The following is a 24,156-nucleotide window of genomic DNA, read 5'->3' as shown; positions in this document are numbered from 1 at the left end:
CATATGGAGCAGGAGCCTAGCCTCTTGTTGCCATTAATGTAAGCAGCCTCTCAATCAGGTCTTTTTGCTGCACTCTGTCTTCCCCCTGCAAGTAATTTCCCTGCTTCAGAGTCTGCACAGCAAGTCTTTCATCATATTGTGCAGCCTCTGTGCCTTTCCACTTGCTGTGAATCCTTCTCCCTTTGGTAGCTACTTGTTGGCCATGTCCAAGATGTCCACTGTAAGGTCATCATGGACATGCTTATTCTTTGACTACTCCATAACAGTGTGAAACGCAGGCTCCTGCTGGACTGCTGAGGTGAAGGGGTCTGAAGACAGACAATATATCAATGGCTCAGTGCTTCAAAAAAAGTATAGCATCAGAAAAAGTGCCTTTGGAATCTCAAGGTCCAAAAGAGATATTTTGTGAAACTCAGCCTCAGTATAGTCTCAGAGCAACAGTTAAGTTCCCAGATGCTCCATGGACACAGATGAAACATCAGAGTGTAAAGCGAGCAAACATAATGGTAAGCTGAAATTTACAAATAACAGATGTTTAAAAATTGCAGACCATTTTAGCCTGGTGAAGGAGGACAGTTGCCATAGCTTACTACCTATGGTTTCTCAGTCTTTTCAGGCGTTTCACATCCTGAGGATGTTACAATCGTGGAGGTTCCTGAATGGCAAAGGTTCCAAGCTACTAGCATCAAGCCAGCCAAGTGTGCCAACGGGGTTTTCAAGCTAATGGCTATTGAGCAGCACATTTATGAGTGTGGTGGGCTGGAAAATACACAGTTCTCTGAAATGTGACTACTCATCTGGTGTTCCTACTGTGGGAAGAGTTTGCAGCTATCCACACCTGGGATTGGGTCAAAATTCATCAGGGAATCAACAGGATGTTGTACTAGCATCCTCATGGATTAGAGACTCCCTGAAAGCTGCTGAAAACTCTCTGCATTTGTGCAATTACCTGGGTACAGCTAACTTATGTTACAGCCTGCTCAGATTCCTTCTGCCTATAGACTACATGCAAATTCATGACCACATTGACTCTGCATAGTGAGTACTTCATAGTGAGTACCCCTGGTTCCCCAGCACAATTCTGGATTGCATGCACCCCACCCTCTGTATTTCAGGCAATGATTTAGTTACCCATACACTATATTTTCCCCCTCCCCCAATACAGTTTACAGCGGGGTTGTTAACAGTGTGGCAGACTTATACAGTGCACCATACTAAAAGGAAAGGCAAATTAATGATCTGAATTGAAACACCCCAGTACTTCCTTGTAAGAATGTGCAAGTATCTAGTAAAAATTTTCATTGTAAATGCTTGTTTAACTGTGCTTCCTGGTATACATTTTGAATCCCACATGGTGTTTGCTGGGGTGGGAGCAATGCCAAGGCGTTGGCATGCATTCCACCGTTAGGGGATAAACACTGCTACCCGCAGCTTTTAATAATAGCATAGGGTCAAAAACTGGAAATCCCTCCCATTTGTATATCAATAACAAACATGGAATCAGACACTTACCAGGCTATTTTTGCCTTTTCTATTTCTGCTGCCCTTTTCTTGGTGGGCTGCTCCTCTAGGGTTTAAACAACTCCTTAGAGTATGGATCCAGAATGTGCTGCAGCTGGTCTTGCAGCAAAGCCTCCTAAGGGATCGATATGAGCACCAGAGTCACTTCGCTAGCCTGAACAGGCCACTGTTGGCGCCCCTCTGGCACTGTGTTAGAATCAGGGATCAGAACATCACTATCCCCACTGATCAGACTGTCATGAACCCCTGGGGGCTCGAAGCAGTGCACAGCACCCAATAAAAGGCCTCGTAATAGAGGCAGGATGATGGGGAGTTTCCTGAGGTGCAGTTTTGATCCCTGGCTTTCCGATAGTCACACAAACTGCTTAATCTGCTCCTTGCACTGGTCAAGGATCTGTTTAATCCTCAATGCTTGCTAGCTTGTCCGCTATTTCTTGAGTACACCTGGTTATTTCTGGTACTTTTACCGAAGTTAAATGTCTTGCTTGTCTCGCACCAGAGATTTATAAGAATCTGACTGTGGTCCTGTGACCAGACCGCGGCATTCTTGGCAAAGGACTTCTTGTTGGTGGCCTTAGCTAATGCAGGAAACCATTCCCTCTGTTGACGGTGCATGAAAACACCGCCAGAATAAAATAGAAGGGTTAAATGCCAAGCAGCTGTACTTGAACCCAGGTGGGTTGCTTCCATTTCCTGGGAGCCGTTTGTCTAGCCTTGGGATAGAAAGGCCAAGAAACACTTTAGGATAGCGTTGGGGGACTCTCCAAATACAAGTCTTAAGACCCGGGCGTGAGCTGCATCGACAATGCAACATGATGCCATTTAGACCCAAGTGCCAATGGAACTTGGGCTCAGACCCACCTTCCTTGGTGGATCTTAGAGCCTGGATCCTGAGGGCTTTCCAGCCTGAGTCAGGCAGATTTGGCTGTAAATGGAAAGGGGACTTGGGCTTGAGCCTGGGCTTGAGCTGAGGGGTGAAAACAATATCCTTGATATCTTTATTCCTCAGTTCCCCAACTGTAAAATGAGGACAATTAGTAGTACTTCCCTACTTCACAATGGTATTGTGAGGATAATCACATTAAAAAATCATGAGGCGCTCAGACTACAGTAGTTGGGCTCTATAAATGCCTTCCATAGGCAGCATAGACTGCATTTGAGATCTGTAATTGCATTTCTACATAATAGGGCTGTGCTGTCACTAGCTAAGAAGGCAATTTCAGTTAAATGGATTTCTAATAACTTTGAAGTAAAATGGTGTTCAAAATTACAAAACATTGTCTGATTAATCATACTTGTTTCTTTTTTCCCCTCAGTGCATTATGTAATTCCGTTTAATGTTAATTAGAGTTACTTGTGTATATCTGAGGGAAGCATAAGCTCTTTGGAATCTGTTATCCTGAATGTAATGCATAGTTGCCTCAAGGAAACTTTAATAAAAAATAGGGTGAGAAGAATTTTAATCAGTTAACTGTCTTCCCCAGTTTTTTTCCTTTTAGATGCAGTATTTGCCTAGACCGAATATCTAATGCTCTTCTGATTTATTGGACTAGGTTCTTCTTTTCAACACAGATATAATATTGTAGATAATATAATGTAGGATGTACAGAGGGGGGTGTTTTCTCAGCCTAACTTTAATCAGTAGAAATCAGTATGCTGACAAATACGTATTGTTTGGGGTGAGAGAGAGGATATGCTCTGTGATGTAGTGAAAGTGAAGTAAACTCTTAAGGTAGAGCAATCTGAGGTGATGTAAAATCATAGATTGCTGAGAGAGACTGGCATCCAGTCAGGAAGCAAGACTATCTACAACTATTTTCCTTCCCTTCAACTGAAATGTGCAACCCTTTTATGACCTATTCTCTACTGGACCTTGTGCTTAATTTATTCCCACTGCTACTTTTAATTTCAAAATGTGTAATAGAAAAGAAGGAGCATTTCAGAATTAAGAATGAAGACAAATTAACACCATACAGAATATCAATGGTAGTTTGTGTGCTGTGCAAAAATCAAATAGGCTGAAGTACTTCTGTTTTGTCAAATTAGTTAGAATGCTGGCAATCATAGTAGTAGAAAAAAGTGGTTGTTTGAATAGCCAAAATGAGATAAGGAAGAATGAGAAGAAAAACAATCTTTATACTTGCAAACCACCATACTGAGTATATTATATAAAATAATATTGAATCATTCATCCTTTACAACAAACTTTGTATTACTAAAAATGCAATCTTAATCTTGTGTGCATGGATCTATATTTTACAAATACTCAGACTGAATCCTTAAATCTGAGTTTTTATCAGTTAATGTAATCAAATTATTTGACTTTAAAAAGCCATTTTTGGTCACTTGAACACCATCAAATGTAAGCTACCACTTCTTAAACTGAATGTTTTTCTCTCTTTTTATTAAATCAAAATATACCCAACTCTTTAAAAAAAAATTCTTTAACTTTGCAAATTCTGCATAAAGAGTGGGTGAGCTACTCAGCTTTACAAAATTTATTGTAATTCAGGCTTACTGCAATAAAGGAAATCCAAGGTTTTCCTTTATGATGGGAGTATTGGTGGGGTGAAGGAGAGGCTTGAAACAAACACATGATTTAAAGTGGGTCTCTAATATGAGAGAAATTTGGTAGATAATTTGCTTTTGGCATCACTCTAGAAGCTTCAGGTAAAGATGGAAGGATGTTTTTAAGGTAGGAAAAGGAGGTATACAGTGCACTATGGAGTTGCTCAGTCTTCAGGACTTCACAGGAAACTGGGAATCTGTGAACAGAGCCTCTCAACAGTATATATTTCTGTTTATTCTGAAGGTATTTCAGATGCTGAGATTGAGTCATCATGCTCTCTGGGCCCCAGAACAGCAAAATGTAGAAGCCTGTTACAACTGGCAGGCATGAAGCACTCAGGCTAAGAATTGTCCTTGTAACATCTTTCTCTTTTGGAAGCCTTGCTACTCAAGGCTCATACCCTGCTTCTGTTACCAAACTAAGCTCTCACTTTCCTTTTTCCATTTAGCACTGACTGGAGAGAGTCTGCTTTTAGCTCCCTCAGAGATGCCTCCTTACTTCTCAGTTTGCTTAATTCAGTCTTAAAAATAAAATAACTATAACTTCATGAGCCTGAAGGCCAAGAATATAAACTTTAGAATGTTTCTCTTTTTTTGTTTAAATATTTACCAGGAAGTATTGAGCGGAGCTTTGACAGGCTTTTACAGGTTAAATACAGATTTATAATTAGCTGTAAATCAATGCACCACACTTGTAGACTATTTAATTTAAATGTATGCAAGTAACACACCCACAGCCTAGGTATGTCTACACCTAATCTATTTATTTTCAAAAAGAGGATTTGAGGCACTTCCATTTATGTCTGAAGTGCAAACAAAAATAAACTAAATTCCTAAGGTTCTTTGATTACCTGTCTGTCCAAATACACCTGATAACATGCACCAGAACAGGTATGAGACTAAGCTTTCTCTATACAAAAATTCCTGTCTACATAGATATTTACAACTAGTTACAACACATTCGTGGCCCAACGATCCTCTCACACCGTTTTTATTTTTTATGGCCTGTATAGAAAATATTACAGCCATGTTAAGAGAACTGTAGCGTAGTCCTATGCCCTTAAATTCCTGCAGTGCTGTGAGGATTTTCTTGCCTTGCATGATGAATTTCATTGAATCAGTTCTTAGTTCCAAAACAAATATACACTTTGCACAAGAAAGGTAACTTTGTGTTGGCTGGTGATGAGCAGCTAATGAAGCTTGGCTTCACTTACTAAATCTGTTGGAAAGAAGGAGAAAACCACGTTAGCTAGCACTTAGTAAAAAGTCTAGTGTAGACAAGACAGTGCATTCTGTTGTGTACTAACCTGGGTGAGGAAAAGCTTAGACTTTTATCAGTTTAGCTCATGTTAAAGGCAGCATGCTGTGTAATTAGACTTTAAAGATGTTATGTAGCATGTGTTAGCCAACGCGTTCTAGCAGCGCACATTTAATCCTAGCCTAGGCGAGCCCATAGGGTACGTACATGCTAGGAAAGAAAGTGTTTTTACCTTACTATATGTTAGCTAACATGAGGTGAAATCCAAGTGAAGACAAGGCAGTTTGTAGCTTTCACATGTTTTAGCAGGTTGAGTTAAACATTAGGACAAGCTAACACGTTAAAACTACAACTTGCCTTGTCTACACTGTGTTTTTAAAATAGACCTTTCTCTTACTGTAGGTGTGGTACTGCACCCCATATTCTTCATAGTGATATTATTATGATATGATTATGGCATAATTATGATGCATTTTGTACAAGATAAGTCATGTGAGGTATCATTGGAAAAGCTATGATTTGCTGAATATGTTCATCCTATTTGTATGAATATATCATTTTTGTATCTGAAGTTATGAATATTGACTATGTATCTGTTTTAAATGTAGTTACACCTGGGTAATGCCCACTAGACAAGATGCTTTCAATCTAAATAGCTCAGGGGAAAGGGCCTATTCAGGGTAATGGGCCATTAGAAAGAACAATAGACCTTAGGAGAAGCTTTCTCCCACCTGGTGAGCCTGTCTGAGAACACTCCAGCTAGCCTGTAAGTAATGGCTGCTATGTCTCTAGAAGGACGTGTGACCAGGGTCAGACCACATGTCTCTGGACTCCATCTTGGGATGTCAGTATTATTCCGCAAACCAGTCTGGAAACCTAGTTTTGAAACAAAGGGTTCCCATCATATGCTAAAGCTATATAAGGCAGAGACTGACTGACATCATCTGTGGTTCTTCACTCCCCACACAAGAAGACTCCTGGAAACACCTGAGGAACAAAGACTGAACTGGGGGAAGTGCTGGACCCAGGCTAAAGGGATTTCTAGCCTGTGTATGAAAGATCTGGGGATTCCAAGCTGCAAAGCAAGTGCAGCTTGTGCTTTAAGAATCTGAGGTTTAGCCTCCTGTACTAGTAGTTCGTTTCTCCATTGTGTTACCCAGACTCCTTGTTTTTGTATACAAGCATTTCAGTTGTTTCCCTCCGATCTCACCCAGTTTTCTAGCTTGCGGTGTTCCATTATCCCTTACTATATCTTCATTTAGCTGATTTACTTGCTTCTGTGTATTGAAGCCATACATGGAGATTTCATGAGTCCCTTTCAACCTTCTCCCCATATCTCCTAGTTTAAAGTCTTTTTTATCAATTGTGCCAGACTTGATCCTGGGAGGTTAATACCCCAGTTCCTCAAGTGGAGTCCATAAGTCAAGAAGATTCTTCTTTCTGAGAATGCCTCCCAATGATCAGTCATCCTGAAACCTTCCTCATAGCAACAATCCTTGAGCCATCTATTGATAATTGTTGTCTTGTCACACCTGCATCTGCCTTCTGTAGGGACTGGAAGTATCCTGAAAATCATCTGACCTTCCACTTCTTTTAAGCGTCTTTCCCTGCTGAGTTTAGTCATTCTTGACCCATTCCAGAGGAAATCTAGACGTGTCATTCATTCTAACATGCAGCACAATCAGTGTATTTTTCCCTGCTCCCATCAGGCTCCTCTTCAGCCTCATGTCCACATCTCGTATCCTTGTTCCTGGCAGACAGCCCACTTTTCTGTTCTCTGGATCTGATCTGGTGTCAGGGCTGTCAATTCTGAATATGGAGTCCCCGATCACATAGATCTGTCTCTTCCTGGTGTTGGTATTAATCTGTCTTATGTTCTCTCTCATAGTCTCCTGTACATGATCCCCATTTTTCCTTAGGCTTCAATCCCTGGCTATCTCAATCATCAATTCCTCTTTCCTGTATATTTATGAAGAACTCATAGACATGATGATCATGACTGCTAAATTTCTAGTTTCTAGGTCACTGGTCTGAATCCACCAGTTTCCATATCAAAAGATAGGTTACCCAACAGTCATAGCGAATGTGAAATAAGTGGATGTTGGTCCACTTCTTATGCAAATCTACTTCATAAAAATTACCCTAGTTGGTGAACTACATAGTTTCAGAAGCCACGGATTGAATGGGTATAGAGAATGAACTATTAACTCTTGCTATTAAAGCTTATCTTGAGTAGGATTTAAAGATATGTTGTTAGCTAACATATTCTGAAGCCTAGTTTAGACTTTGTCATATGCTAAGCCTAGCTTCAGCTTGACCAGTTTAGCACGTTAGTGTACGCGGCCTTTTAGAATATTAGGCTTTTAGAATATTAGATGATGTTCGTATTTTAACTGACACATAAGGCTGGAGAGGCCGTGTCTCCACACTGAGGTTGAGGAACATTGGAACGTCAATGTAGGAACTTGCATAATCACTGTCTGTGTTGTATCTCTTCTGTGAATAAGTGCCATGTCTCTAGTGCTGCCAAGTAGGAACATCTGATGTGTGCTAAATTCACTTTTAAAATACCTAATGTAAATCAAGAGCAAACCATGCCTAATTTAAATCATTTGGGACTCTATTTTTGGTGGAGTAGCCCAGGTTATTTTTGCAAAGAAGTCATCTCACTTTGTTATAGTTTTATGACTGCATACTGTGATTACTGACACACAAATGTAATGGATGTTTGCGCACTTCTATATAAAAATATATTCAGTTCACATACTCTAAATATCCCTGGGTAAGATGTTAGTACTAAAGTGTTGACTTGTGAGTAGGAGGCAAATTATATGTTGTAGTGTTATATAAAACTGACTCACATGAGTGGGTGAGAATCCCAAGAATATCAGGACACTCACACTAGTGAAGGCAACATGTGAGCTTCCTCTGTAAAGTATGTTTCCAACAGATTGCATAAGGCTTGTATTTATTGAAGAAAACTGCATTATTTTTTCATAACCTTGGTGAAAAATCACTTTACTACTAGAACTTGTTAAAGTGCTTTTGCTTTACCTGCCTTTCTTTCAGAAATATACATAGCAGTATAGGGCTTCTGTTCTCCCAAAGTTACATGTAGCTCTTGATTAAAAAAAAAAAAAAAAAAAGTCAGTAAATAACTTACTAAAATTAATTAAAAGCTTAATTTGGTTGTATAAATAGCTACATTAGGTTAAAACTTGATAATAGCTATAAACATTCATTTATGAAGGGTTACCAAAGCTAACTGTCCAGGTTTAAAAAGAAACTTCCTTTATAAGTATGTTACTCTGAAGTTGTATATTATGGGGATTCTCGCAATATCCCCGATGCATGAGGAACTAGCCATTGTCAGATCGGATACTGGGTTAGATGGACCACATGTCTACACCATATGATTATTCGTATGCTTATAATATGATAAAGTGTACAGTTAACTAGATACAGGTTGTATTGTATTGTCTAATTTTGATTGTAAACCTGCAGGGACAGACATTGTGTGGTGCCAAACACAGAAACTGCTCTATTTAAGAAAAAAAGGAAAGGAAAAGACTCAGGTGCGTTTAAGGCATAATGTTAACAGGCCAGAGTGCTTTAAATCAAGATAGCTACTGTTAACACTATTTCTGTAGGTGTGTTGCTCTTAAAACTTCTCTTGTGGAATTCCTGTAACTACCTACTAACCTCTGCAGATGATAAGATACCTATGTATGTGGTATCTTTGCCATCCAATCTGTTTTCACAGTGTTCACATTTATGAGACTACATTTGTACACTGTTGTAGGGTACAGTCCAGTGTGGCAATGTGTTTACTGGGTCTCTAGTTAACTCTCACTTGCCCAGGAGTTTCAAAATATCATTGCCTTTTTGGTGTCTGCAGTAGTAAGGCATTCTAGTTCTTTAATATAAATTGTTGGCTTAGCCCTCTTGAGTACCAGCAGTTGCTTCCCTGATTAGCAACACTTCAGAAATAACTCTCTCTACCTTTTCGTACTTAGGCCTTTTCTGCTGCTGGGGTCGCAGAGCTAGGTTGTAGTTTCCTTCCCTGTTCCTGCCACCTGCTTGGTTGATCCCAAGCCCAATCCAGTTCTCTCCGGGATTCAGTGTTTGGACAGTCTGCCAGCACTTCCTGCTCTGTGCAGGTCACTCCTCACAGGGAACTGCCTTAAATCCTGGCATGCCTCACACCTTCTTGGCTCTTCAGTTTGAGCTACATGCTTGCCTTTTATCCTATAGCCTTGTCACATGACTGTCAACTGCCTTTCCCTCTTCCCATTTCACATCATGGCTTGCTTCAGCTTGGTCACATGATACTTCCAGGGGAATTCAACACTCAAAATGCTTGGTCTTACAGGCTCAGAGTCTTGGAACAGGACTGGCTAACGCTGGACTACAACTGTTTCTAAAGGGATAGACTGCTCTGTTACATATACAAAGAAAATATGAGCATGAAATTCTCGTTTCCTTCCCCACTGATCCATATTATAATGCAATAGGGTTGTAGGATAGGGGTGCCCAAACTTTTTGCCCTGAGGGCCACATCTGGGTATGGAAATTGTATGGTGGGCCATGAATGCTCATGAAATTGGGGGTTGGAGTGCAGGAGGGGGGTAAGGGCTCCAGCTGGAGGTGCGGGCTCTGGGGTGGCCAGAAATGAGGAGTTCGGGTGCAGGAGGGGGTTCCGGGTTGGGGGGGTGAGGGTGAGGGCTATGGCTGGGGATGCGGGCTCTGGGGTGGGGCTGGGGATGAGAGGTTGAGAGTGCTTCAGGCTGGGACCGAGGGGTTTGGAGGGTGGGAGGAGGATCAGGGCAGAGGGTTGAGGTGTCGGAGGGGGGCAGGGGTACACACTCTGGGCAGTATTTCCCTCAAGCAGCTCCAGGAAGCAGTGGCATGTCCCCCATCCAGCTCCTACACAGAAGCGCGGCCAGGCAGTTCTGTGCACTGCACCGTCCACAGATGCCACCCCTATAGCTCCCATTGGTTGCGGTTCCCGGCTAATGGGAGCTGTGGCAGCAGCACTTGGGGTAGGAAGCAGTGTGCAGAGCCTCCTGGCTGCCTGTATGCATAGGAGCCGGAGGGGGGACACGCTGCTGCTTCTGGGAGCTGCACGCAGCCACGGCACGCACGGAGCAGGGCAAGCCCCCGAACCGGCTCCCCAGCAGGAGATCGAGGGCCAGATTAAAATGTCTGATGGGCCGGATGCAGCCATGGGCTGTAGTTTGCCCACCCCTGCTGTAGGAGCTTACTGTTAACCTACCGGATCCCTATAGCATGCTTGTATGTAAGGGGTAATTCTAAAATATGGACATCTTAATTTTAATAAATGTATGTACTCTGATTTCCACTGCAAATGAAACTTTTCATTTTAGGGCTTTACTATTTTAATGTGAACATTCCTCTCTTTTCCGTGTGTCTTCCTGCCTTCCCATTTCCCCTGTTCTTTCTTCTCAAGGGAACTCCCAGATCTCTAAACTTTACAAATAGTGTAGTGTACTCTGTCCGTGGAAAGTTGGGCCATCTCTCTTTTGAAATGTAGTCTCCCTACACAGGCCAGCACAGCCAAAAATGTGCAACTTTGCTTAGTGTTTCAACAGTTAGTACACGTGACTTACTCCACTCAAGCAAGCCTAGCTTGTATGACAGCAACAACACTCTGAAACGACACTCAACCAGCACAGAATGATTGGATTAGCAGATGGAGAATTACTGGATCCCTACTACATTATATCAGCAGTCCTCAAGCTTCAACTGTATCCCCTGACAGGCCAGGTAGCTTGAGCTTTCAGCACCACTTAACTCATGCTAAAGATTTTTGTGTATGGATGAAAGTTGGGTTAGGGGCAAAACTTGAGTTATAGCTCCTGTGCACAGTGCAGTGAAGACAAGTCCTCAGTCACTTCTGCAGATAAACTGATGAAAGGTATATTTTGTAAACTGTCTGGAATTCCCCCACTTGGGTAGGGGGAAACTCATGATTCCATGCTCAGTGTAAAGTCCTCTGTTATAGGCCTTTATAGGTTGATGAGCCATTCACAGGACCACCCTTATTTTAGAGGGCGTCTGTCTTCTCCTAAGAAACCATATAATCAGAAATATTTAAGCACTTGTAATCTGCTAGAGCATTATACAGACCATGGAAGTAGACAAGGTCCCTGCCTTAGGATCTTGGAATCTAAGAATGATACTATGAAAAGGGACTCTAGATGCCTATGTTGGGAGAGTAATCTCTCTCTAGTTGGCAAGAAAGCATGACATTTTCAAAGCTCTCAAGAGACCTTTTTAGTATTGCAAGATAATCCTGGATTATCTGGTTTCATGGTCCACTAAGGGCACTGATCCATGTGGTTTAGCATGACCCCTTAAACTATATTGTCAGACGCATTTAGAGCAGGGTTTCAAAAGCACAGTGATGGAGCTTAGTGAAACCTTAAAGGAAGGAAACATTTAAATGAGTTTGTGAGGAGAAAGATTAACCTTAGTTATAGTACCTATGTATGCACTTGAGACATCAGTGTCCTGGTGCACCTCGCTCTTTTCCCCACATACATTTACAATTGCCATGCTACCTGATCAGGCAAATTTTCCTTTTTAACTTTTGGTGTCTGTATTTTAATGGTGGACTTCAGACTTTGCTTTATTATTCTAAAGTAAACACAATAAACAAAAAAACAGTGTTGTCCCTCAGATCACTCTGCATGCCTTCTTTTATGAACTGAACTCCTGAGTGACATCATTATGTATGGAGCCATTGTTTATCCTACCATTACAATGGTACACCAGCATGTGCAGTAGGTTGGAGTGAGATTCTAATGCTTGTTGTTGGAATAACAGCCAACTTCTAAGACACGTTCACAGAGATTCCAGCATTAATCACTGAATCTCTATGAAAGAAGATACAGCCTTTAAAATAATAATAAAAAAATCTTCCTTTTTTCTTAAAAGACACGGAAGTTATTTATCATTGACCATAAAGCTTTCAAAATGGTTGGACTGGTTTACTAAAGAAGATGTGTCCAAGACATCCAGTATTGTTCTTCCTGCTTTCCTGAAACTTTTGGCCATGTGGGCTGATCCTATAACAGGATATGAAACTGAGTGTCTCATAGCTTGTATTTGCATTCTTGGATATAGTTATTACTAAGGTGTCATATGAACAGATGGGATATGAATGATGAAGCCTGAATTGAGTAACTACCAGTGGAGGGGAAATGACTAATTGAACTTCAAAGAACAAGAAGTCTGTCTTCCTGCAGTCAAAATATGTGAACTAGAAATACAGATTTGTACCTTCACTTGTATCTGAAGACCTGTTTCTCCTACTTAGACAGCATGAAATTTTGATTCTAGTGTTGGCAGCTAGTCTGAATACATTAATATAGGAGATAGTGAAGTGAAAGCTTTTAGCTTAAACAGAGATTTCCCTTTAAAAAGAGTATGTAATACTAAATAGAGGTCTTTAAGTCATAAAGCTCTGATTTGTGTGTCTCATGAATTCTATATATTTAGGCTACAATGACAGGTGAGTGGCTATATTTTCCAATATCATTCCAAGTGATCATAAATTGGAGGAGTTGTACAAAACATTCAATACTTTCTTTCACAGCAATGGAATACATGACTTCCACAGCATGGCTTCACTTTCCTTGTCCCAGACTCTACTGGACAAAATCAGTTCTCAGACATAGAGATCTCAATCTGTTGTTGCTATATTAGCTGTGCACAAATTTAAAATTCTGATTGTGGAACAATGAACAGTGTATTGGGGTTGAATCCTTTAAATTAGTGGTTCTCAACCAGGGGTCCGGAGCCCCCTGGGGGGCTGTGAGCAGGCTTCTGGGGTCCGCCAAGCAGGACCAGCATTAGACTCGCTGGGGCCCAGAGTGGGAAGCCAAAGCCCCACTGCATGGGTCTGAAGCCCTGAGATCTGTCATCCAGGGTTGAATCAAAGCCTGAGCAATGTAGCTTCGTGGGGGCCCTCTGTGGTGTAGGGCTCCAGGCAGTTGACCTGTTTGCTACCCCCTAATGCCAGCCCTGGCTATTATATGCAGAAAAAACAGTTGGCACACGTGGGCCATGGAGTTTTTATAGCATGTTGAAGGGGACCTCAGAAAGAAAAAAGGTGAGAACCCCTACTTTAAATTATTTTAGCTGTAATCTAATCAAAATATATTCTGTTCCCAATCTTTTATTAGTTTTCTCATAATACATGGTTATCTATTTTTGCCTCTCTTTCAGAATCTCATCTGAAGTGTCATATCAAAACTTCAATTTATGCTTGAGTCTAAATCAGCAGTTTTCAGACTACAGTAGAATCTGAGTTACAAACACCCTCAGGATTGGAGGTTGTTCATAACTCTAACTCTAAACAAAATGTTATGGTGGTTCTTTCAAAAAGTTTACATCTGAACATTGACTTAATAGAGCTTTGAAACTTTATTATGCAGAAGAAAAATGCTGCTTTTAACCATCTTAATTTAAATGAAATAAGCACCGAAACAGTTTCCTTACCTTGTCAAATCTTTTTTTAAACTTTCCCTTTATTTTTTTAGTAGTTTACATTTAACACAGTACTGTACTGTATTTGCCTTTTAAAAAAAAATTGTCTCTGCTGCTGACTGATTGCATACTTCCGGTTCCAAATGAGGTGTGTAGTTGACCAGTCAGTTCGTAACTCTGCTGTTCATAACTCTTAAGTTCTACTGTAGTTTTCAAAATCAGCAACCCACTGGTGACATGTGGATCTGCACCTCTTCATATTCAAGCAGTGATGCATCCTGTTAATTGCAGCCTAATACAGCACTCAGGGATTTAGAGACTTTTCTGAGCCATTAACCAGGGTTTAGAGAAGGACAGCAAGCACTCCTTTGCACCAGGGTCATGCTATTTTTGGAAAGTATCTTTGGTCAAATATGCAGATGCCTCCAAAAGTGGATTGCTAGCGCAAACACAGAGGACAAAACCAAATTACATGTGACATAAAGAGATTTGAACAATGGGAACTGCAGACAAAGAGAGAGAGAGCGCGCTTTAACAAAATAAGAAGATGTCATTGTAAAACCACAAACATTTGCAGCAGGGTTCTGTGTGAGGTCTGTATGATAGGTTATATAAACCCCATACTGGAGAAGACGGGATTAAGGAACATGTGCTCCAGAAACCTGTTGTCCTTACCAGTGTCTCATACTATGCTATTAAATATGCTATATAGTGGTCTCGTATTATTAACACTGCATTACTAAAATTTCATTACCCTCACATTTATAATATAGTATCTACTGTACTGTGGAGTACTGTAAGATTACTATACTGCACTTGTCAGCATAAATGGGTATATGGGTTATAAAGTTTTGATATCTTTTACAATGAAATATGCTATATAGGTGCAATATATTGTTCACTGAGATTTGAAATGGCTAGTTATTGTTTCAGAATGCATGTTTGTTCTGTAACTAATTGCTATTGTTTTGCTCATTTTCTGAATCCATGTAGTCAGTATAAAAAAAAATCAGAGTTGCCCAACAGAGACTGCCGCAGCATGAGAATTAATTAGAATGTGTGTACTGGTCTTATAAATGGATGATTAATGTACAGAAGCAATTTTGGAAAGAAGTTATTAAAATGAAGATTTACTTTATAAATCCTAGGGTCAAACTACATAAATTTCAGTCCAGGCAATTAACAATCAATATGATGGACAACATTAATCACTAATTTTTGAGTGAGTGAAAACTGAACTGATTGTAACATTAAGATAGAACTGTGTATTAGTTGACCAGCAAATAAACATGCTTTCCAAGTGCATATTAAACACACTATTGGCCAGACACTGAACTTCTATTAAAACAAAAGATTCTCTTCTAGCCTCAGTTTTTGTTACTCTATATTAAATGTATAAAATGAAAAATCTTTAAGGCCCGTGGACATGTCCAGTAGTTAAAATGTAGTTTTTTCCAAAGCTATGACTGGTATATTGTTTCCTCAACATGAAAAATCTTTAAGCACTGCTTAGACAATACATGTATGAATAAATCTGTTTCTGTTGATAGTTCTAAGAAAAGTAATAGAGCTGAATTCTACATTGGCAGGGTGCATCTTATTGTGCATTATGTAAACCTGTAAGTCAGTGGGACTGCCAGGATCATTAATCGTTTAAAGGTAGAATGGTGACTGTTTCGTGTGCAGAAAGAATGTGCTTCTATGGAGGAAAGATGCCAGTGCCCGCAAGAAATACCTTTCTTATTTTTACCTGACACTTAAGACTAGGTTTGCCTTTTAAAAAGAGGGTTTCAATATCATAGTATAGAATGTGCATATTTCTCACTAGTGCATTCAACATTGCTTATGGTATGTGCACATGAAGGATATTAAAAAATCCTCTGAGGGCTTCTCAGAACTGGCATAGTGCATTAGAGGGGTGTGATTTGGAAAGTGCTCTAACTACCCCATATAGACCCTGCTGGCCTTTAACACAAACTAAGCACCATTTTAAAGCATGCCAACAGAGTTTACGTGGGGCTGTTAGAGAGGTGTGATTTGTAAAGTGCTCTAATGCGCTTTGCTAATATTGTGTAGACAAGCCCTGAATATTGCATCCAAATATGAAACACAAAAATAAAAAAATAGTGTGAATACTAGGGTTGCCAATCCTCTAAGATTGGCCTGGAGTCTCCCGGAATTGGCATTGATCTCCGGGTGACTATTGAAAAGGAGGTTTTAATAGGATATTTTAAGAAAATGACATTACGTCATGTTGGAAAAAAAATATATCTCCCGGAATAGCGTCAGTCAGAGTTGGCAACCCTAGTGGATACACATCTTTGTATAGAATCAGTACCCTCTTAATGAATACTTCTGAGTTCCAAATCGGGAGAGTGTGGTAATATGGGAGATTTCCTTAGAAAACATAAACTTTAAAATACTCGATATCAAGTATTAGACAAGCATTTACTAGTGTTTAGGCGTCAGTTACTGGAAAATATCATTTATGAGAAATGGAACTGGCAACTGAATTGAAACTTTGGGTTATAATCTATCAACAAGTTTTGTGTGTGTGCGCATGATAAGCAGGGTTAGCAGCACCACTTATTAATGTTACCCAACAGTTCCCATTATACGATTGCTTTCAATTACATACAACTCTGACAACTTTTAACTGTTTGGGCTGAAATTTTCCAGATGGGGTGTCTTCTTCAGGCTGATTGATTGATTTTGAGGATGAGGGGTACAGGGGGAAGGTTCTCATCCAACATGGTTTTAGCCATTTCTGAGAGCAAGGCTAGGGAAAAATATGTTTTCCTCGTGGTAAAAAAAAAAAAAGTGGCAGTTTTTTCTTTGGAAATCTCAAGCACCCCTATGAGTTGGAACAGGGTGTAATTCATAAAGTGTAAAAAAGTTGAAAATGGCTAAGAACTTAGAAATTGAATGGTAACAGACCACAAATTCCTGTGAAGATTGAACCTGGTGATATCTAATTAATAAGAACTCTCAGTAATGCTTGTAGCTATTTCCATTGCTTCACACTGACTCAGCAGACATTCTAGGTTTCAGAGTGACACACACACCTCAAGAATTGTAACATTCAAAAACCAGTAGGAGAGCACTTCAGTCTCCCTGGACACACAATAACTGACTTAAAAGTGGCAATTCTTCAACAAAAAAACTTCAGAAACAGACTTCAATGAGAAACTGCAGAACTGGAATTGATTTGCAAACTGGACACCATCAAATTAGGCCTGAATAAAGACTGGGAGTGGCTGGGCACTACAAAAAGTAATTTTCCCTTTGTAGATACTCTCACCTTCTTGTCAACTGTTGGGAATGGGCAACGGCCACCTTGATTGAATTGGCCTCGTTAGCACTACAAAAAGTAATTTTACCTCTGTTGATACTCACCCATTCTTGTCAACTGTTGAGAATAGGCCACTTCCACCTTGGTTGAATTGGGCTCATTAGCATTGACCCCCCACTTGGTAAGGCAACTCCCATCTTTTCATGTGCTGTAATACACACGCACACACACACGCACACACACACACACACTCTACTGCTTACTATATTTTTCACTCCATGCATCTGAGTGAAGTGGGTTTTTAGCCCACGAACGCTTATGCCCAGATAAATTTGTTAGTCTTTAAGGTGCCACAAGGACTCATCGTTGTTGTTGCTGATACAGACTAACACAGCTACCACTCTGAAACAGTCCTAATAGTAGCATATTATTTAATATTATAAGCAAACAATTTAGTGAAGTAACTAACATCAGGCATCTCTGTCAAACATGATAGGTAGAGGCAGGTAAGGGCATTGGCCAATGTGTAAATTAGGAGCAATATGAAATAGCTGTAATTTTATCATTCGTTATTTTGTACTATATGTCTCAAAATCTGAAATTGCTATATACTATCACACACAACCTGGGATTGCAACAACATGCATATATTCCAAACAAGTATTGTAGGATATACTATTTCTCACTGCGATCTTGAAGCTAGTACTGGTCTTACTGTGAATAACACTAGACAGATAAATTCTGAAATTGAAAAATTCAAGTTGATATACATTATAACATGTATAAAGATAAGATTTGTTTGTGGAAGATGAAAGTGGAAGTCAACTTCGGTTTCTACTGTAAAAGTGGCTGGAGGAACCTTCAGAACAAGTTACTCCGATTCACAGCTATCTGATTTTTCTGACAGCTAGATAAATAATATGTAGCTGAAGGGGCGGAGAACATTGCTTCATCCTCTGTGAAAGACACTAAAATAGAAGATACAAAGCTTCTATTGAACATGTAGATGGATATCACATTTAATGTAATGCTAGACTGTACCTGATTTAATACCTTGTTCTAAACTCTAGCATAAATATATTTGATAAATATGTTTTTAGAAGAGTTAACATTCTGGTAGTATTTATTACAGTATTCAATCTCTTTCTGGTGGGTTTCAATCATAGGGTAGGTGACAATAAAGCTAGCTTTTGTTCTTAATCTATCATGCCATTAGTCTTTTTTAATTATTAAAATAAATCTGTAGATAAATGTAATTTTAATTATTTTATATGTTGTATTTACTGTTACTTTTCCCTCTTTTGCATCTAGGTGTATGATAGCTGATGAGGTAAGTTATTTTCCATCTTCCTATCTAATATCACTTTTATTACTTTTAACCTTGTTAAGAATGTCTCTTTTTGTGGGGGGAGGGAAAGGGGTGGGCTAGGAATGAGAGAGGCATCATTATTATAATGCTCATTAGATTCAATGAAGCTGTCTAAGTAAAGAAGTGAAAGTTGAAGTTGTGACTGCCTGGTTTAAAAGTAAATTTGAACAACTTGTTTTTAAAGATCAATTTTAATTGCTTATTGTGGATGTTAAAGCTCCTCTCCTGAAAAATCCTTAAAATATTAACTTTACTTATGCAGTAGTTTTAAGCAATTCTGTCGCTGTGTAGATTGCTATTTTTAAGCCACAAATAAACAATCTTAAACTGAAGCGACACCTGTTTTAAACAAATAGTTGCAAATATGAATCTATACAATGTGTACTTAATAAAGTAATACATCTCAGAGAATGAAATAATGATTCTTTGACTTCTTAGGGAAATGTAAATTCTTTGTATATTACAGCATGGTGCCTTTGACTATGCTGTGTAACCAATCATGTCACTTGCATGACTATATCTTCAAAGTACTATATAGAGTCAAGGCAGAATTTTTTTCTTTCTCAGTATAGCTTGCTAAGTCATTTGTGGAGCTAGGAACATAACTCATTGACTGTCTTACTCAGGTACACATCATTATATTTATTATTTTAGTTTCTTCAAATTTCTAAAATACAACTTTAAGTGCCCATCTTGTCTATCTGTGAATTCTCTCTCTCTCTCTCTCTCTCTCTCACACACACACACACACACACACACACACACACACACACACACACACACACACCCCCCAATAAATAGAGGACTGCTTACCCTAATATTAACAGCTGTGGAGAAGATATGGGGGGAAATTGCATCTTGCAGAATGAAAGCTTAACAAATGTGGGCACTGGTGAATCAAGGTGGGGAATAGGGCTGCTGGAGTTCTCCAGCCTAGGGTGAGGGTCCAGGGTCTAATAGCATGGAGTGATCAAGTGATAGAGATGCAAAGGCTTACAGTTAGATTTAATATCCCTTGGGCTCTCCAAGGGTTGGAGGCCCGGTAGGCTTTTCTGAGTGATATTTTTAGGCCCCTAGAGCTTTCCTGCCTAGAGTGCGTTTCCTCTCAGCAGCTCCTCCTTCTTTATATTGAGGGAGCTCCAGCTCAAGCATTTCTACTAATCTCAACTGCAATCTTGTTTTCTGGGAAGAAAACCCTTTGGGGTACCCAGCCTATTTAAGATTATGTGCACCATCTACTGTAAATAAAATTAGTATTCACTCAAAATTGCAATAAGGGGATTATCTGTGATTTGTCTTATCTTCTAGTTATAATGAACTGAATGATAGCTCTGTATTTCAGTTGTAGTACTGTTCTTCATATGGATAAAATGTTTTTATAATATTCCTTATTAATTTAATTTTAATTTCCATCTACTTCAGTCGGTTAAAAATATAATATTGTTTATTATTAATTTTTTATCCTGGGCACACATTTCATAAATTGTGCATTCAATACTTCACTTAATACAGAATTATTATCCATTTATATTGCCCATAAATTGAAATAGTGTAGAAAGTTAGATACCAAAAATATTCCTGCCTAGAAAGATTTGCAGTCTGAAAACACTGTGGTTAGCATATCTGCTATTGTTCTACTTTTACGGTCAGTGCTGAAAAATTGATAACTAGGGCCCTACCAAATTCATGGCCATGAAAAACATGTCATGGACCATGAAATCTGGTCTTTTGTGTCCAAAAAAATCTATTTTTAGCTTTTTGGTAGGATCTTACACCAATCACATATTTTTGTTGTGGATTTTCATCAAACCATTTAAATCATTCTTCTTGTCTATAACCTATTTCAGAAATATTTTCATTGCAGAAAATGGCATAAATACCTATTTTATCCAATAACTATTTTTCATATCAAATATCAACTCCAAAGAACTATGTCTGTCTGCTAACGAAGGAATGTTCCCAACAGTATACTCTCAAGTGATTTGTCTAATTAATTTTTAAATAACTCAAGAAATGGTACTCCCATCATTTACATATGGAGACTATTCCATAGCAAAATAATTCTTACCAATAGAAAATGTTTCCTGATGTTCAGTCTAATTTATTTATTCATTTGTTTATTGCATATCTCATCCTGGTTTTCCTAGTTATATTATATTCCATGGATTACCCTCTCATCTTCAGTTTTCCCATACATAAGATAAGGGTTAAAAAACTTCTATACATCACATAAGTATTGAGGATTGATTTTAAACTTTTGTCCAGTGTTTAAGATGAAATATGCTTTGTAAGTGTTAGGTATTAAGTATCTTCACCCTTTAAATACTTGTAGAAGATTATAACATTCCTCTGCCCTCTTAATTGTCATTTGGCCAAGCGCTACTATGAATATTATAAACTTTCCTCATAAATCAGTCCCTCAAATGTGTCAGTCACTTCTGTTGCTCCTTTCTGTTTTCTCTTCTGTTTGTTCGTATCTTTCTAGTTTTGAGGAGCCAAGAAGTAATGTGGTCATTCCATTTGCCATGTCACCAGAATTGGAAGTGAGGGATTATCATCTCCCTTTTCTGTGATGTAATGTGTCTGTATATGTAACTCCAAATTTCATTCAATTTTTGCTACCATATTGCATTCCAAATTAACAGCCAGTATACTGTTGCCTTAGGCTCTCAATAGCTGTGGGGATGAGGTGGTGTATTTATATATACACCTCTCTCTAAAAATTTAATCTTCTCTTCCTAAAGTGCCTACCACCACCAATTCTTTTTCCCCCCCCAATATCAATAGATTTGTCTATATCTTAGTGTCATTGCTATGAGATCTCCCAGTGGTGCTTGGGGAGGAGCCTTATGATGACTAGTTATTGAGATCTCCTTATATCAAGTCACTAATATACTATACTTAGATACATATCTGAGCTGATCATGTCTTTACTGTGAGTATTCACACAGCACTGATTAAGCTTCCAAAGTCTTGTTCCAGAATGCACTTGACTCCATGGGAAATCCAAGCAGAATTCTTTGAGGCCAACCTCTTCTTTGGTAGTTCAAAAGATCTTATCAGGAATCTGAAGGGTAGGTTCCCAGGTCATTACAATAACTTACCTTAGTTGTTCCTTCTAGGAATATTCAGATATGTTGGCATTTTTAACAGGAACCATAAATTGAAGCCCTTAAGAGTTCATATCTGCCATCTCTTACCTTCTTTGTAATGTACTTTGAGATCTACTGATGTCAAGTACTACACTTCTACCCCGATATAACATGAATTCGGATATAACGCGGTAAAGCAGCGCTCCGGGTGGGCGGGGCTGCGCACTCTGGCGGATCAAAGCAAGTTCGATATAACATGGCTTCACCTATAACGCAGTAAGATTTTTTGGCTCCCGAGGACAGCGTTATATTGGGGTAGAGGTGTATATGACAAATAGGGGATATTATTACTATTATAATTATTATTATCTTCATTGTTGGTGCCTATTTGAGTGGGGATTCTTATCCTTACACTGCCATGCTTTTTGTGCTTTTTCATTAAAGGTCCAAACATTGAGCCTTTACCTTTCCACCCTACCAAAGGTTACCTACCTAGAGTTATATGGGCCTCTTTTTGAATCTGTGGTATAGGGATGGTACTTCTCAGCCTCTGTTGATGGAAGTAACACTTTGCTATTTTGTTGGCTTGCTATGTCAAGACTGAATCTTCAGTGCTGATTCTCCTTTAAGTTAAGTTTATCTGGCATTATATTTACCTCTGTCACTTTTGTCAACAAAACAATAATTTCATGTTAATAAAATGTTGTCTGCTTATCATCTTTACCAATCCGTGTTTCTCCTCCAGAAGAGGTTTCACATTATATTTGACTTACACTCAAATATACTGAAGGCCTAAGAACTTATTTCTAGGATCCTAAAAAAGGATTGTAGGCCACTAAAACCACCTTCTTCCATTTGATTAAGGGCTATATTTGTAAGGCATACTAGCAAGCATGACAACCTTCTCTAGATGACTGGGGCCATTATAAAAGCGATATGGGCCCCCTTCTGGGAATTTAGAGCTGAGGTGATATCATGAGGAATATAACACTCGATCCTCTCTTGACTCCTTCATCAAACATCATCTTATGGCCCCATCCCTCTGTTACTTACCCCACCCTCTCTTAATGGCTCTTGACCAAAGGAGGTTGTACTAGGCTCATCAAGTATGCCCACTTCACTACAGTACTTCAACTTGTTGTTTTTGGACTGTGTTGTGGGAGAAGACAGGACATTTGAGAAAGGGACATTACTTAGTGGTAACTTTATCTTTCTGTTCTTCAATCCCATATTCTTCCCTTTTTCTTACAGTTTCTTAATTTTGAATATGCTCTACTTCTTCCTTGACTCTGAGCTATGAGATTTGGAGGCTGGGTTTATATACCCACTGGGAGTTTGCAGTCCGCTCTTTGCGATCTTACTTCCAGTAGGTGGAGCTAAAATGCTTGCTTTTATGGACTGTTCCTTTGTGGGATGACAGAAGAGGAAGGCCTTCAATAAATTGAAGTAAAGCAGAGGTTGGCAACCTTTCAGAAGTGGTGTGCCAAGTCTTCATTTATTCACTCTAATTTAAGATTTTGCCTGCCAGTAATACATTTTAACATTTTTAGAAGGTCTCTTTCTATAAGTCTATAATATATCACTAAACTATTGTTGTATGTAAAGTAAATAAGGTTTTAAAAATGTTTAAGAAGCTTAATTTAAAACTAAATTAAAATGCAGGGCTCCCCTCCGCCCCCCTCTGGACGGTGGCCAGGACCCGGGCAATGTGAGTGCCACTGAAAATCAGCTCGCGTGCCACCTTTGGCACGCGTGCCATTGGTTGCCTATCCCTGAATTAAAGACATTTAATTCTCCCTTTTCTGACAATACTCCAGAATTAATAAGAAGTTTCTAGTGAACTCCAGAGGCATTGTCCCAAACTCTTATTACAGAGCTGCTACAGAAAGATGCAGTTCTCATTAACTGCAGTGCGGAGGTTTGAATTTTGTTTGTTTTCACAGAATTACTTGCTGAGCCATAAATCAGTTCATCATCTAGAAAGGATATACTGTGATCTACAAAATGGGAGGACATTTTCATAGCGAGATAGTCAAAGGAGATTTTTAAATGGTCACTTTAAAATGTTTTGGTAAAGTTCTAGAGTATTGATGGAACAAATAAATCTAAATAAAAGCCCAGACAGTTATATTGTTCATCTAAAATTTATGCAAGAGATGCATATTTCTACTTGTTTGATGCAAAAGTCTCAAATTTGAAAATGTATTTTGTAAACTCTATTTTAAATCCATTTCTCTTAAATATAGTTTGACCATAAAACTTTTTTCCTTTACATTACATCTTACAATTTTTACAGTTTTTTTTTAAATTGACTCTATCTGCATACAAACCGGATACTATTCCATGTAAAACAATCAGATACAATTTGAGTATAATTTAGTAGAAAAAAAGATTACTATAAATTGAAGTTAAACGTCTGAAAGAATTGCCCAATGGCTGAATATATTTTCTGTGGGTCTTTTGGAGCTCAAGGAGGTGAAGATTTTTGGCCTCCCCTCCCCTACTAAATTCATTATGTGCTTGCTCCAAAGCCTATTGAAGT

General features: G+C 39.0%; 1 protein-coding gene across 7 annotated transcripts in view; it reads left to right on the top strand.

The window, feature by feature from the left end:
* The window catches only part of ZRANB3 (zinc finger RANBP2-type containing 3), a 106,830-nt gene that overhangs the window by 12,472 nt on the left and 70,202 nt on the right, over positions 1 to 24,156 (top strand). For 6 of the 7 annotated variants that reach the window (XM_005286817.5, XM_005286813.5, XM_024099745.3 and 3 more), the window contains one exon: positions 18,465 to 18,483. In XM_005286817.5, coding sequence (XP_005286874.1) covers positions 18,465 to 18,483 — 19 coding nt within the window. Of the gene's footprint in view, positions 1 to 18,464; positions 18,484 to 19,089; positions 19,149 to 24,156 lie in introns of all 7 variants that reach the window. The other variant, XM_065560504.1, reaches the window with a different exon arrangement.

The sequence above is a fragment of the Chrysemys picta genome, chromosome 11, assembly GCF_011386835.1.
Source record: "Chrysemys picta bellii isolate R12L10 chromosome 11, ASM1138683v2, whole genome shotgun sequence".
In the NCBI taxonomy this organism is placed as follows: domain Eukaryota; kingdom Metazoa; phylum Chordata; order Testudines; family Emydidae; genus Chrysemys; species Chrysemys picta.
The sequence above is the reverse complement of the archived record's forward strand: the minus strand, read 5'-3'. Positions and strand labels throughout refer to the sequence as shown.